At 44.1% G+C, this 16411-nt stretch overlaps 1 protein-coding gene across 3 annotated transcripts in view; it reads right to left on the bottom strand.

Annotated features, from left to right (window-relative positions):
* Positions 1–16411, bottom strand: part of LOC120835317 (retinoic acid receptor gamma-B) — a 36251-nt gene that overhangs the window by 11204 nt on the left and 8636 nt on the right. Inside the window, exons 1-2 of one of the 3 annotated variants that reach the window (XM_040204169.2) lie at positions 15700–16009; positions 6567–6959 (exon numbers count right to left, since the gene is read on the bottom strand). In XM_040204169.2, coding sequence (XP_040060103.2) covers positions 6567–6735 — 169 coding nt within the window. In that variant the 5' untranslated portion in view covers positions 6736–6959; positions 15700–16009. Of the gene's footprint in view, positions 1–2295; positions 2874–6566; positions 6960–15699; positions 16010–16411 lie in introns of those variants that run through there. The other 2 variants (XM_040204170.2, XM_040204171.2) reach the window with 2 other exon arrangements.

The raw sequence follows: 16411 nt of genomic DNA, 5'->3' as shown, positions 1-16411 counted from the left end.
TAGAAGCTCCTGGTTACACAACACAAGGCGTGTAAACTGAGCCTATTTGGAGAAAAAGATACAGACATACATTAGTGCAGGGAGGAACATATGCGCGCACGCACACACACACACACACACACACACACACACACACACACACACACACACACACACACACACACACACACACACACACACACACTATTGGAAGAGGAAGATCAAGTGTAAAAAGGGGGAATGTTCAAAAGAGGAGAAAAACAAATGCCACATAGAGGGACCCTCCCCCTCCCCCCCATTACTGCACAAGCGGCGGTCAGACTTTTGCATGTGGCAGCTCCCTGCATTGCCTCCTGACGTTGAAACAAAGGAAGGCAAAGGTGCTGAACTGCCTCAAATAATAAAAAAAACACCGGAAAAGAGGACCCCCCCGCCTGACAACACACACACACACACACACACACACACACACACACACACACACAGGGGGGGGAGAAAGAAGAAACAGATACCAAAAAGGAATTTAGAGTCACAACGTCCGACAGTGCACGCTGTCTGAGAGCAACCCGGAGGACACAAACTGTTCCAACGGCGCCCTGAATGTTGAAAATGTCCATTAGCAAAGATATTAATCTCAAAGGGTCAGTGGAAATTAGGGTGAAGATTTCCTTTATTCTATTTAATGCGCAGACATAAAAGCCTGGACTTAAGAGGCTGTGATAGTTTCAAAGTTCTCCCAAAGTTTACTGTGTAATGTGAGAAAAACAGTTATGCAAAAATTATGCGGAAATTATGTCGAAGTATGGCTGCAATGATTTTTATTATACATTTAACTGCCTATTGTATAATTCATTAATGTGTTTGCGTGGTCAAATAAAAAAATATTTAAAAAATGCCTGTTGTTAAGAGGAGCAGGAAGAAAAGCCAAATGGGAGAAGCTGCAGTCAGAGACTGAAGTTCTTCTTTGAAAAATGACAATTTATTTTCAAAATAGTTGGTATTTATTATCCTGTCGGGTGACAAAATGAATATCCACGGTGAGTAACGCCTCTTTGAGTGCTGCTGTCACTTAATGTTAACATGGTACTTAACAAAAAGGGGCAGATACCACCCCCCCAAACTCCTGTGGTCAGTCAGTGAACCTGTTTCTAACCTTTTTTAACCTTCACAGCAAAGAAATCACACACAAAAACACAAGGCTAAAGCGTTTTTATACAAAGTAAAGATGATTAATGATTATTTGTGGACATTGGTCTGTCGGACTGGCATCTGGTGAAGCTCCTTAGCAAGTTGAAACAGGCCCTGCTGTGGTGTTTGTCATCCCGACTGCTCATCCGTCATCATTAGTGAGCACTGAGGGCCGGAGAGTGCCTGATGGCCCGGTATCTAAATAATAACTGGAGATAAATAGACTCTAGGTGCTCCGTGGGGACGTCCCACTGCAGAGAAGGCATCTTGTACATAAAACAATGTAAGCTCAGCTCGGTGACACACATGAATGGACTCCAACAATCCAGTTTCTATTGATAGATGGCCAATGTTTGATTTTTCAAGCCCCACAACCAAGTGTAATCAAAGAGTCTGTGAGTGAACAATAACAAAAGGTCTGCGTATTCTTTTTTCTGATAGAGTGTATTCATAGTTTTCATTTATCTTGGGTTTTTTAACACTACATTTATCTGCGCCTGATGCAACCTTTGCCTTGTGTTAAGAAGCGGCTTCGATGTAAAGTCGCTTCAGGGGAATTTTGCCCACTGCATAAGCACCAAAAGTAAGAAGAACTTTCATATAGTGCAATTCATCAGTCCAATCATGTCTTTGTTTATCCTTTGGAATCTGTTTCTAATTAACTGTGGTCCTGTGTGTGAGGTTATTGGCCAAATCACAATCATTAGATTTCAAAGGCCTGTTTGCCTTCAATCTGTCAGGGCCGTTTCTGTTGGGCCGTTGTTGTCCTCTGCACACGTCGTCAGGTCCCAAACAGAGCTGTCAATCATGTGAAGTCATTCATAAAGGAAACAAACACCATGATGTATAAATACGCACTCCCCAACTCACTCACTCACTCTGACAAAGCACACTAAGCGCATAAACAAACACAAAGCAGGGTGAGAATGGGTACATAGAATCGAAAGGAATCTGACTCTTCCTGTGGAGAGAGCTCTATGATAACAAAACCAGCACTCTGATAAGAACACACACACACACACACACACACACACACACACACACACACACACACACACACACACACACACAGACACACAGACACACAGCTGCTCTTTTCCAGTCTGATGGACAGGATGGAGTACTCACACTGGATGCTGCCGGTTCCGGCCCAGGCGAAGGGGTCCAGGCCAGAGAAGTAAGGGGTTGCCTTGCCGAGCATGCACGATCCTTGTCCCGACACATCAAAGAGGGGCCGCGGGCCGAGCCCCAGAGCCTCCATGCAGTCGAACATTCTGCTGACAACTCACAGCCAACACAACTACAGCCGGCAGCCGAGAAGCTGTGAGAACGTGAGCGTAACAACGGAGAAGAGGCTTCCTGTGACTGAGAGCAACTCAAAGCCCCGCTGGTCCAGGTGTTCCCTGTCTTTCTGTGTGTTTGTCTCCTGCTGGCCCCCGGACTGTCCTGTTTCTTCCAAACTGAGTCCTCTGGACAGACAAAACGCTTCCTTCTTGACGTTTTTCTGCTCCTCAACCCACACTTGGTTCCCAGAATCCTTTGCCTGCCTCTCTTGACTTCTCTGACTGATCTCAGTTCTCCTCTCGAAGGCTCTTTGGGCCTCCAACAACTCCACCACAGACGCAACCAACTATCCGCATGCTCTTGCAGCACAGAAAAAGGAGGTGGGATTGGGGAAGTAGAAGAGGGAGGGGCACGTGCAAGAGGGGGTGTGTACCTGCTTTCTGATTGGCCATGCATCAAAGTTTCTTTCCTTCCCCCTTTTCCTTCGAGTTTTCCCAAATTGCCTCTCCATATTTCATATTCTGCAAATGAAAACAAACAGTCCTCACCTCCCCTTCCTCTTCCCAAGAGTCTTTCTTCTTTCTTCTACTGTATTAATTCCCTTTTTGTTCTACCACAGCAGGGAACATTGCCTCTACAGCTCTAAAGAACTCCCACCTCCCAGAGTCTGTTCAGAGAAAGTACCAAAGGGGCTGAGAGAAAGGACATAGGATAATTTACCCAGCTTTCCCTCCAAATACACACTCTCCTCTGGTTTCGGTACGGTAGGAATGAAAGGGGCCACAGGAACACAACACACCTGCTCAGCTAACCCCAAATCTCCCCCGACTTAACGGCATATTACTTGAGTATTGAGTTGCATTTTAACCATGCGCGTCATGGTGGTATTTACACGTCTGTCCGTGGACAGATGTTTTCACAGCGAAAGCGTCACTATGAGAAGATGCATTTTAAACTTTACAGGTGTGTTATTGAGATCAAAATGAAGGCAGAGTTTGAAGACCTAACCAATTAATTAACAATTAACATTAATACATATCTTTTATTCCTGCAATTTGATATGAAGATGATGACCTATTATTTGAGATTCATTTTAAGATGAAAGTCTGCTGTCGACACATCCTTCCTTCCTTTCTTCTCCAGCCCCATGTCCATCGCCTGCAGTTTTTATTCATTTTCTTTCTCTTTCCTCTTGGTCTTGGCATGTGCGGGTATGTCATTCAAATCAGTTGAAAGTGGATTGAGTTATCTTCCCTCCCGGAGCTTATTGGATAGTTCAGCCACACAGAAGTGGGACTCTGCTGCAGGCGAACCACCGTGGCCCAGAGTCTGGATAGTTTGTATACGAGACAGCCTCACCCACCTCCCTCTCCTCCTCCCTTTCCTTCCTTCGTTCAAGAGGGATGAACTCTGGAAGAAACCCCCACTGGGGCTTTCACACCCCCCTTCACTCACACACACACACACACACACACACACACACAAACTGTCCTGCCTGTGGCTGCCTATGCTTCATACCACCCTTGTGTGTTACAATTCTCTATTTTCTTTGTTTTTCTAGTGTTGTTTATGTGTTTTGTTTATATTTCTGCCAACCCCCTGAATCCATTTCTTTAGAATTTTTCATGAATATTTGGAGAATAACAGCTGCACCCAGTCTGTTGTTTTTTTTACTGAAGTTTTTTTATTCATCTTTCGACCCCCCCCCCTCCCCCCTTGTTGGTGGAGTTTCTACCTGTCTTTCACCACCATGGTCGGGCGGCACACCAAAACACAATGATACACTGCAGGGAGCAGAGCAGCCCAGTATGAGCCTGCTGAGCTCTCCCCACACCTTGAGACAATTACCCCCCCGCCTCACAGCGCCGTGCCCCCTGTTGCTGCTTTCAGGAAAGGGACATACAAATGCAGGGTGAATGCGAGGAGGGAAGAAAAAGCCACTTTCTTTCACTTTGAAGAAAACACTAACTTTAGTTTATTTTAGTCAACTAGGCTGCAAATCTCCGGCTTTCTCGCACACGGCGAGCCGCGTTACAACTGTTCACAATCCGGTTCTTTTGGCAATTCATCCTGTCGTTGTGTCTGACACAAACACACAGAGCCGAACAATGGCCTCTCTCTCTCTCGCTGTCTCTGGCTCCTTTTCCACAAGCAGCTCCGCCGGATCGGCCGCAGATATTTGCACAAAGTCTTGCTGCGGTCATCAGCCAGCGCACAAATATAGGCACAAATGTGAGGCAAGAAGTGCAAGACTGCTGGTTTGTGATATTCATGGGTGTTGGAATGTGCAGCCTACGGAGTGGAAATGTGTGTGTGTGTGTGTGTGTGTGTGTGTGTGTCTGCGTGTCTTTGGACGCACGGACAATTATGTGTGTGTGTGTGTGTGCTTAAACAGAGTGCCTGTGATGAAAGACAAAAAGAAAAACACACAATCCTTGGTCTGTGCCTTTAGGTTCAAGTTACTAATATCACACACACACACACACACACACACACACACACACACACACACACACACACACACACACTCAAAACATTACGAAGAACAAGATGTGACTAGTACAGAAATTACGAAAGGACATTGTGTTCATTGTGGAAAAATACACTTCTGTTCTTATGGATCACAGCAGCAAATCTTTTTCATATCCAAAACTACAATGTTGATATGAACAGAATAATAATGCATAATAAGACAAAATGATATTTAAAAAAATATTTTCCTGTCCAAAGATGGTATCATGTATTTATACTAACTCCAGGAAGCACAAGGGAGAGAGCTTTAACCCCAAATAGTTGTTTGTGTAGTGTTGTACTAATTCTCTTTTCCCACTACTATCAGGGTACGAGGAGATCAGTTACTGTATGATTGAATACAAAGCAGGGAGCTTTTGACGTGGTTATCCGCTTATTTTACATCCCGGGATGTTCTGATTTTCATAGTCAAGTCTTGTAATCGCACTGATTAGGACCTGGTTTGAATTTATTGGCAAATCCCACTTAAGCATCTACAGGAATCTTGTACAGTTTAGTCCACTCTTCACTAATGAGAGATACGTCATTTATCCCAGCTTCACTTAATAGAATAATTGTATCATTCAAAAACATTCGTACTAAAAACTCTTGTTGTCCAATCGGCACATCAGTTTACAAAACGTTTTCCTAAAATCTAGCTGATGGATAAATATGTCAACTTCTTCGACTTTGTCTATTTACATGTAAGAAGTCCCAGGGGCAACATGTTGAAGGTGTGAGTCTCCAGATAAACACTGAACAGACTGATTGACAGCAGGTATTCCTGCAACTGGAAGTCACACAAGCATTACAGGGGAATAACAGTGTGCAGTGCATCAAATTCTAATGCTGACTCAATCAAGTCTGATGACAATAAAGACGAGAGGAACAAGGGAACTTATCGGGACAGAGGTTGGTTTTGGAGCGCATTATACTACGAGAGCTACTAAGAGCTCAAATGTCTCTCCGAGGCCTTGCTGAGTTTCTGTGAAGTGCAACAGTGCCCCCTGTGACTCAAACGGTCTCCTTCCAACCTCACTGCTTCTGGAGGCTGAAATAAGAACATCTCATCTGCCAAAAGCTCCATCCTTCTTCTGAAGATGTTCATGGTTCTCAGCTCTAATGATGATTGAAAGATTTAGATTTGATGGAAAGCCTCACATTACACACGGGGACCATGCTGTGCAGCCTGCCCTCTCTGCCATCCGCCTGCTTTTCCACTGGGAGGGAATTCTACTTTTCTTTTCTAATTTATTCTCTTCTCTCTGCATGATTTAAAGCCTGGTTATAGCCTCAAATTTACCTCGAAGACTGACGTTGCGGAGAGTTCCAACTTCTTTACACAGACATCAAGCACACTTTCTTGTCATATTTTATTCTCTGGGATCAGGATTTCTTGCCTTCTGATTCAACCCCTGAACAGCGTGATTTCCGTCAGCAATCATTTAGGTCAGGTCTTTTGCAAAGGAACTTCTTAAGATATCTTTTCTTTGAAAATCGTTGGGGTGAAGGCACGTCTTTGAAAGCAATACGCTCGGTTCCGGTGACGCCTAACACATCTCCATGGTCGTAAACGATTATTACATGCACATTTGATCACTTACACAATGCAGCCATCTCTTTGGGAAGGTCCGTCCCGAACCGGCCGAATAGGTGGCTACTGGCCAGCAGGTCGAAGGGGGAGTGGCTACGCATGGAGTTAAAGGTGAACGGGTACATAGCTCGGGGGAAGCCAGTCATGTGACGCACATGGTGCTCCCTGTTGGTTGCCATGGTGATAAGTGCTGCTGGCGGTTGGGACTTTTCTCCGATTGTTGTTTGTGTCTCCCTGCGTCGTCTCCGTTACGGGCCTGCGTTGAGTGTGAAACGCGCTGCTGCCATTCAGCCCCTCCCGGCGGGTGGGCTGCTCTGGCGTCAGGAGAGGCGAGAGGCGAGGGGGATGCTGCTGAAACAGGAAATTAGACCAGGAACGATATGGGCCTGACCCGGTCCGGACTCTGTAGAAAAGGAGGGAAGAGAAGGTCGGAGTAAATAGTGGCCCAGCAACTCACCAAATATCAAATCAACTCAACAATTCAAACAAAACAAAAAAACAGAAAACAACCCCTAAATTATAGCGAAAAACCCAAATCCAGATGAGGAATAAAATCATGGAAGACAAAGAGCAAAAAGAGGGCTGAAGACACAGCAACATTTCTCTTGTGCTTCTGTTCGTCATCAAAGTAGTGCATTGATTTCAGGCAACGCCATATGATATCAATCAGCAGAACTTTATTATAAAGGGTCTCTCTGTTCCCTCTGCCAGCCTGCCTCTAGCCAGCCACAACATGGGTACAATTAACCCTTTGCCACAAGAGACACACATGACCTCCTCCTTCCAGAAACAGCCTGCTCTGTTCGCGATGGTCACGGCGTCTCACCTGTGCTGCCTCCGAGGACTTGCACAGTGACTCCGTGACCCCGTCAGAAGGTTTGAAGAAGGCTGCGCTCGCATCCATGGCTCGCTCATCCCCTTCAGCAATTTCATGAGCGGGCGGAGCTTAAATCTCTGTGGCGGAGCCGTGTGGTAAATACGGCTCGGCAAAAGAATGTCTTGTTGTTTTGGGCCTGCGCCGGCTCGGGGAATCAAACACCCCGGGTGGGTGAGACACACAGAGGGGGACGAGTTATGAATTCACAAATGCCTCTGCTGAAAACATGCTCTCGCTTAAAAAGCTCTAACCATAAAAGTGTGCTTAAGACTTTGGCGTTCCTGATCCAAAGGCAGTGTGTTGGATTGTTATGAATCAATGACGGCTGATAACAGCAGCACAATGGATTCAACCTTTAATGAAGAATACAATGTTCAGCTTGGGATAAAAAACGTTTTAAAGAGGCGTTGATTCAGTTCGTTGTGCTCTGATTTTTAATGCATCGCATTGAGTGGCGTTTTTTCATATTTAGTAAACCCTCACTGATGTTAGTGGGGTGGACAAAATAATGGAGAATCGTCTGTGCTGCTACTATTAAATAAAATATTCCTCTACATTACCTTTGTTGTTGTAGCATATTACACATTCACGCACAAAGTCAGCGCAGTGAGTGTTGTTTTTAAAGCCATATTTCCCATTTTTACATTTTTCTGTAACTTCTTGGCTCTGCTGTAGTTTTTCTTTGCTGCAAGGGAGAATCCCTGCGACTATATTCACAAGGAACGTTTGTGTTTGAAGATCAGAAAATGTCAAACGCAGGTTGGACAAAGTATATGGTGGTTATAAAAAGCCATTACATACGCGGTGTGACATTTTGTAAAACATAATCCGTGCACATGCCTCCCTGAAAGCAGAACACAGAAACATACAAACACGGGCAAGTAGGCGGCAGAAGCAAACGTACACAGATGTTCTGTGACTTTTATTCACATTGAGAGGCAGGTAATCAGTGTGCGTTCACACACATGTCAAAGCACCGTGGAGAAAACAAAGGTGTAAGTACGGGATGAGGACCCCGCCACAGACGCAGCTTTTGAGTATTTCAACTAAAAAAACTGTACTCTTTAACCAATTTAAATTCAAAGACTGAAATCATCAGTATAAAAGCCAGATGTACAAAAGGATCGGAAAAAAAAAAGTATGGAAAATGATAGAGGAAAAGAAAGGCAGGGTTTCAAGCATCTGGCAGGCCATGTGAACTGAACAGAGTCCTTTTAATTAGAGCCATACTGGTAACTGGATTAATGAGAGAGGACGGACTGTGGTAAAGCGGCACGGCAGTTGCAAAATTACAAACATAAAAATAGCGAAACGGTTTTATTTCCACTAATAAACTATGGAATAGCGTGTGCCCGGACCAAGGAATGGACTCTCTAATGAGTAACACCCCCCCCCGCGCCCCCTCACTCTCCCTCCGGGGGAATACACCTTGAGCAGGGCAACAAACCCAGCGCTGTGTCTCTGGGCCTTCAGGCCTCAATGCTGCTTTTATGAGACCTAGCTGGGTCAGGTCAGACTGGGTCACCTGGTCCTGGTGACACACCAAGAGGCATTCACACACACACACGCACACGCGCGCGCGCACACACACACACACACACGCGCGCGGGCACTCACACACAGATGCTCCCTTTCCTAGACTATGCGGATTAAAAACAGCTTCAGTGTAAAAATGTTGGGACTTTCCACTTCTATCAAACTACGCTTCCAGGAGCTACCTCATTGTGTGCGGTGCGTTGCTGCAGCAGTGGTAAACATCTTTCAGATTTTCACAGTTGAAACGACAAAAAAAAATATTTTTAAAGCGCTTTATGACAGAATCATCTGGATGTGGTTACCCACGACTGTATTTGTGACTAAGTTTTATGGTTTTTCCAACCCAAATCAGGGTTGCAAAAGGTTGGTTGAGGTTATAGTTATGATTCAACACACAGAACACACACACAGGAAGTCATTACTAAGTTGGTCCACACTGAGCTAGTTTTCATTTGCATTTGAAAACAACTCACTAAACATATCAGCTGAATGATTTCATTTATTTTTGCTCACTTTGACATGTTTAAATTATCAAAGTAAACAGCCGACCTGCCGCCCCTGCATGCGACAGCCACAGACTTACTATTTGTGGCTGCCACCTCCTGCTTCTGCGTGCAACAAAGTTGCCTGATTGTTCTCATAAAAACAGAGCCAGCCCGACCTATTTGGAGGCTTGAGGTAAGATTTAAGCTTGTTCCCCTTGTATTGCAGCCAACCACAGCAACCATTGTCTTCATACACATGCAGAAGATGTATGACTTTAGAACTAGGATGAAGTTATGCAGAATAAGAAATATGTTGGAAAGATGGCACTGCTTGCATTCACATATACCACCATTATCTGCAATACATAAAAACTTTTTGAAAAGTTTTATTTTAGTCAGGAAACCACCACATATGGCCAGGTCTTCATTCTGTTCCCCTCTGATAAGCACAACATCACGGTGATTTGTGTATGACTCATAAATGCTACCCGTTGACACTCTTTCCTCTCTTTATCACGTGAAGTCATTTCAAATCAACACACCTGTATTTTGTTTTAAATATTTTTTTACTTTCAGTAAAGCGGCAGAAAGTTGACTTCTCAACAGCTTCGTTTAGGTCGCACACCAATCAATCTTTGGTGCGCTGAGAACTGTGGTCACATTTCAATGGGATAATATGGTGCAGCATTTAGAATGGTTACAGAGGACTAGAGAATTACAGTTAATCTTCAGTAATATCGTATAATGAGTCCGCTTTATAGAGCAGAGAAATGAGTGTCGCTTATTGAATGAAGAGCAGCACGAGTTAAAGCAGCAAAATGGAGCTTGATCAGGGCACGCAGGTTAAAACCAAGTCCACAAGTTTACAACAGGCTCCAGATCATCAATGCCAAGATCACTGCATCACGTGAACATGACAGTGCACTCTTAGACATTAGTAACATTTTTACTAGGTGGCATGAAAAAGCAAGAAACTATATAATTCCCAGCAGCGCAGAGTCAAGTTTTAAAACCTACGAGTTTGCTTCGTCGAGGCCCTGGATATAAACCAGTTCTTTTATGGAGCATGTAACAGTATCCACCTGAAAGGGCTAATAGCCCCTGGTTTCCTGTCCTGTTCTCACTGTTTGGACGGGCTTCTCAGTGGCAGCAGATAAACAGCTGCGTTACTCGTGTACCATGTATTGCACGTTGGCCATCATTACAGCGGGCTTTTTGACAAATTCCTTTGCTATTTCAAACAGCCCCTCTTCTTAGAGTCTGTCTGTCAGCCTGGCCTTCTTTTTGTCTCCTATAATCCCACCACATAGACGTGTTTCTTTCTCCCCTCATTTCTGGCATTTGAAAGCGTACTCTGCTAGTGTGGATGAGATGGGCTTGACTCGGGTCTGGATGGTTTGGAGAAGTGGTTTCATCCGTCAGTGTCTATCAGCGCTCGGTCAGCAGGGGTTTGAGGAGACGCTTCTGTCTCCGCTAGTGGTAATCTACGCCCAAGTCCGTCGGGAAATGTTATGAACTGTATTCTGAACTGAATCTGGGAGTCAATAAACATTGAGCTACCTGGATAGATTATCAGTAAAAAACTTTAGTAAGTCAGTGTGATGAATGCAGCACACTGACTTGACGTCATTGCACATCCAATGGATTATGTTGATGATGTTTTTCCTTCCTATAATTAAAAGTTCATTGCGGTGAGTGTGTCAACACTGGTTTGTCTGACAATAAACACACTGACTGAGAACGGGACAAGTGAGCTAAATAGTAACTTTATGTCCTTTGTTCTTTTAACGTGCACAACAATTAAAAAAGGAAACAGTTGCTGGCATTGAAAATCACCTGTGGCAATGTTCATTGTGCAGCTATAAAAAATAAAAATAAAAACATGTCAAAACTAAATCTAAATATATTGAATAAAATAGTGCAATTTGTAATATAGGACTAAAATATAAGCAAACACAATATTAAAATAGTAGTTTAAACTTGTGTAGACATGTTTACACATGACCGTATACCGAATGTAAGCAGATATGTGGTGAATATAGAGCGGTACTAAATAAGTAAATATAAATAGTAAGTAAGTATTTAATAAGTAAATAAGGGTGAAGTGAAGTTTAGAAGGTGAAGTGAGGAGAGCAATGAAGTCCTATTATGAGCAGGAGGAAGCTGTCCCTCAGCCACATGGCAACAAACAGCATTTAGTGTTGTATTTGGTGAATAATCTTGTGTTGCAAACTTCCACTATGTTTGTTCAAGCCAGAGTGGTGTGAGTCAGTTGGAAAATAGGCGGCCACAAACTGGCACTAAAGGTTTTCGTTTTTTACTCTCTTTTTGAAGCTGTTGGCTTTTCTATTGTTGTTATTTTCTGAACATGAACTGCGAAAAGATTAGGTTTTGTTCAGCTTGCAGATGTATCTGTGGAGACATTCGAGCGTGATATTAAGAAGGAAATCACAGGGATGGAAAAATACAAAGTCTGTGTCTGAAAACCACAGAGTTTCTGTGTATGACATCGAGCCACTGAATAAACTAGTCTGAGTGCATATGAAGGGTAAAAACTACCCAAGAAACAGCCAAATGCCGGGAAAAGCCTGACTTCAGCAAGGACAATTAGCTGCAAACCATAAAACCACAATCGAATGTGGCGTATTCTGAGAGAAGGCATCCAGCAATCTGTGCAGAGGACAGCGAGCAGAAAATGCACATACTGACACACAGAAACCATTGCAGAGGGGAAAAAACCCAATTAGAATGACAGTACTATATTTTATCTCAAACCGACATGTAAAAATGTCTTTTGACGAGTACAAATATTGCTGTGCCATAAACCGTCAGCGTCTGACAGCCATATTATTACCGCAAAATGTTTCTGGCTGTGGCTAACACTTATTCCCATTTTATTTAAGCCATTATGTTGTTAGCTTAGTCAAGAAAACACACACAGATGTACACTTGAAGCGTCAAAACAACATTTGACGTCAGATTTTCCAAGTGTTTTATTCAGAAACGTCTTTCAAAATGTTTGCCAGACGTTCATTTTGTGAAATGAATTTCCAGTAAACAGCATATTCCTTGCTTGGTTTAGAGGCTAGAAAATAAAACTATGTTTGAAGTTTGAACGGGACAAAGTTGACATTTGGTCCTAGTGATGTCTCGACCCAAAGGCAACAGTTTACCCACAGTTAGATGAAACAAATTATGCATGGCGCATTTAAATAATCATAATGATAACATGGGGACAACAGTAACACCAAAATATAGGTTTCCAAAGCAAGTCCACAAACCAATGTTTGGTTGGACTTCCTATTTATAGTCATTGTTTTTTTTTATTTTAACCTAATCTTTGTATTCAGAGTACAAACATGCGAGTGGTATCAATCGTCTTATCTAACTCCAAGTAGGAAAGCCAATATTCGAAAACATGCTGAATTATTCCTTTAACTTCCTTTGACATCCCACCCAAACGTAGACTTATTTCTTTTCCATCATAAAGAAATGTTTAAGGACATAAACCACTGTCCTGAGAAAATAGTAGAATAGAGTTGTCTGTTGATTATGATTGAAAGTTGACCATTAAATAAAGTCCTTTTGAGTCATCAAAACCATGTTTAAGTTAAATTCCAAAATTTCCATTAAATTCCAGATTTTTCAAAATAAGAGGATAAATAAGAAAGTGTTGTGTATTCATACGGTACACGTTGTATTTCACTTTGTTTTGTCTCTCTCAGCATCTAGAATGACGCTCTCTAAGTAAAATCTATTTAAAACTACTAAGTTATTGACTACGTTTGTGCTGATTCATCGTCGTAATACTTTAAGTGGCCAAACGCGCACGTATATGTTTGCCGTTTAACGTAATCCTCAATGATGATTGGTTAGAAAAAAAACGACATTTTTTAAATGTCAGATTGGCTCAATCTGAATTATATAACAAACAATGAATCCATTCATGTAAAAAAAAGACTTTACTATAACTATTATCAAGTCAGGTTGATCTAAAATGCACAATCAAAAGACACTCAAACGCACTGCACTAAAGTAGGTTAAATTACAGCACCCATCAAACCATCTCCACTGAGCACGACCTGAAAGGCTCCACCTTGTTTACCCTTTTGTGCATGGACAAATCTAAACTGTCAACCGACATACCTGGAGTAGCACGAGTGTGAATTCTGTGTTGGCCGTGCTAATGGGGACGGTGCTGATAATAGCAATGCTTCATAAAACACACAATGTTGTCATTATGTGGAGCCGACCCCGCGGGTCTCCAGGTCGGAGCCGGGGTCGGCCCCTGTCGCTCCGGGCTCGGTAGCCCGGGCCAAGGGTCAGGCCTAATTGAGGCATTTGGTGGGCAGCGTTTCATTTAGTATTAAAGTGAAAAGTGTGGCCAAAGCCTGCCCCCCCCGTCTATGTATAACACACTCAAAGCTGGTACCTTTCTGTTCCTTCACACAGCGGAGGATTAGAAGTGGCTTTAAAAGGACTTTATAAACCCCGGCCAACGAGGCCCGAATGTAATTCTGCCAGCTCCTAAATGCTCATTTTGTGAGTTCCAAGTTTCCAGTTATGTGTAGCCAGCATGAGAACAACCTTGTACATAATCAAACTCAGCTGACATGCAGCAGCAAAGATGGAGGTTTTTTTTTTATATTGGGGATGTAAAGAAGAAAGAAGTCAGTGAGACAGAGAGAAGGAGAAATAGGGGCCAGACGGCCTCCTCCGCCTGAGGGGCTGTCAGACTGCAGAAGTGTAGACAACAAAGATGAGATTGCAGACGCAGTTGAAAGTAGTTTCATCCAATACACTCAAACACACACACGCATGCACACACACACACATTTTTTCAACAGAATTTCCCCTCCAACTGATGAAACAGAAGGAAAAAAACAAGACTTAACCAAAAGCAGATGCATCCAACCTAAATGTTCGATTTTAAAAGCAAAACATCTGTCCTGTGATCAGAGAGATGGGGTTCACTAGTCAGCACTCCAAGTGATCAAACGAAATCAATCGGAAGGGAGGAGGTTATATTTAGCTATTCTGTCACCGCTCCCCAGAATGTCCTCTAATATACGATGTATTGTTTACACCCGGCTGTTTATGGCCTGCCCATATCAGCCTGTCCGCCTGTGGACGTGCTGATGAGAATTCCCCCCCGGGGGCATTAAGGAAAAAAAAATCTGGAATAGATTTGACAGGACTTTGCTAGAGCAGCTCGCAGCGGGGCCTCGCAGGGGAGTGCGCGGCGCAGAGTGGCGTGCTCAGCAGTGTGGTGACTAGGGCGGCTCCGGATCAGCTGGGACAAGCACTCAGCGGATAAATAGCATCCTGACACCAACCGTCGAGCCGCCAATGGCCCGAATCGCACAAAGGATGCTCCTTGAAGTGATTAATAGACCGTGTGAAAAGGGGGGACAGTTGGTGTATTCACACACACAGCAGACGGTCTTGTGATATCCGGAGTAGCCTATTTCAGTGTTTCCATCGCGCTTATGTAATTGCGTGGATGGGAACTTGTTTACATAACCCTTGGGGCGGGGGGGGGAGGGTTTGGAGGAGGGTTGCGTGCGTTCTTACTCAGGTACACACCAGACCTACTCAGCCATTTGTGTTGTTGATGGAGTGATCCGTCAAGTGTGGACAGCCCGCCTGCCGCAGGCTGAAGCAGACACTTTTGTCTGCAGACGGGAAAATGGCCCGAGACGCTCATGGAGCTCACCTGTAACGGTGTAAAACTCTTCTCTTCTTCCTTCCCGTCTTTGGGGGAATCCCGACATCGGTTAGTAATGAGCTGACGTGCGTCCTTAAGAACAAAAGAGGAGCGGGCGCACACACACACACACACATCTCCACGAGCCTTCATCTCCTCACACATAGAGGCAAGTCTTTCCTTCTCAGCTGTATCTGCCTCTCTTTATCCCTCGCTGGAAACTCTCTGTTCTCAATTTAAGTTGTCCTCAAGAAACTCAATCGCTCAACTCATGCTGTCCCAGAAAAACACACGCACGCACACACACACACACACACACACACACACACACACACACACACACACACACACACACACACAAAGAGAGAAGCTTTGAAAAACACACACACACACACAAACACACACACACACACACACATCTCACTCGTGCTCTGACATGTCTTCTTCTTCTTCTCCACACACACACACACACACACACACACACATAAACTGCCAACAGAAGTTGGAACTTGAAAATGGAATTGCAAAGCGAGCTTACCAGAAGTGTGTCGTGGAGGCGGCGTGCTGGTCGTGAGGGTTTAGCTGAGAGCGAGCGTAGTAGTTGTGTTTGCGACGATAGAGCTCAGCCTGTTGCATTCCGCCTCCCTCTCCTTTCCCCGTCTCTCTCTCTCGCTAACACACACCCTCTCTCCCCCTCGCTGGCTCTCTCTCACTCACTCACTCTCTCTCCTCCTGAAATCATTGTGTACTTTGATTCACAAACCCTGCCTTTGTCACGTGATCCAACACTTCAAATATACAGCACATTTTTTACCAGCCACAGAATGCCCGAAGGAAGGGAAAACAGGGTCCAGAAAGCTTAGGTTTCAACTTGCTGCCCACCCCCCTCTCTCTCCCTCCCCTCTCTCTCCCCAGGTCTCCCTCTTCCCCTCTCTTTGTCTCACAGCTCTCTTTCTCTCTCTTTACCTCCACTCTGTCTGCACTGGACTGACAGTCAATGTTCTTTTGTTGAACTTCAACTATGTGAGTGTTTGTTATGCATTTCTAAATTTGTTCCCCTTCGGCTCACCACCCAAAGATACACACACACACAAGTGTGTGAGTGTCACATGCATGCACACACGCGCGCACACTGGCTCTGATGAAACAGTCATTAACTCACAGACATACACAAGCACACATGCTGCAGAGGGCTACACACCTTTGGGGTATCAGTATCAGCCCATGTTTGCAATGCCTTCAGTTTGGGC

This window comes from Gasterosteus aculeatus, chromosome 17, assembly GCF_964276395.1.
Source record: "Gasterosteus aculeatus chromosome 17, fGasAcu3.hap1.1, whole genome shotgun sequence".
In the NCBI taxonomy this organism is placed as follows: Eukaryota; Metazoa; Chordata; class Actinopteri; order Perciformes; family Gasterosteidae; genus Gasterosteus; species Gasterosteus aculeatus.
The sequence above is the reverse complement of the archived record's forward strand: the minus strand, read 5'-3'. Positions and strand labels throughout refer to the sequence as shown.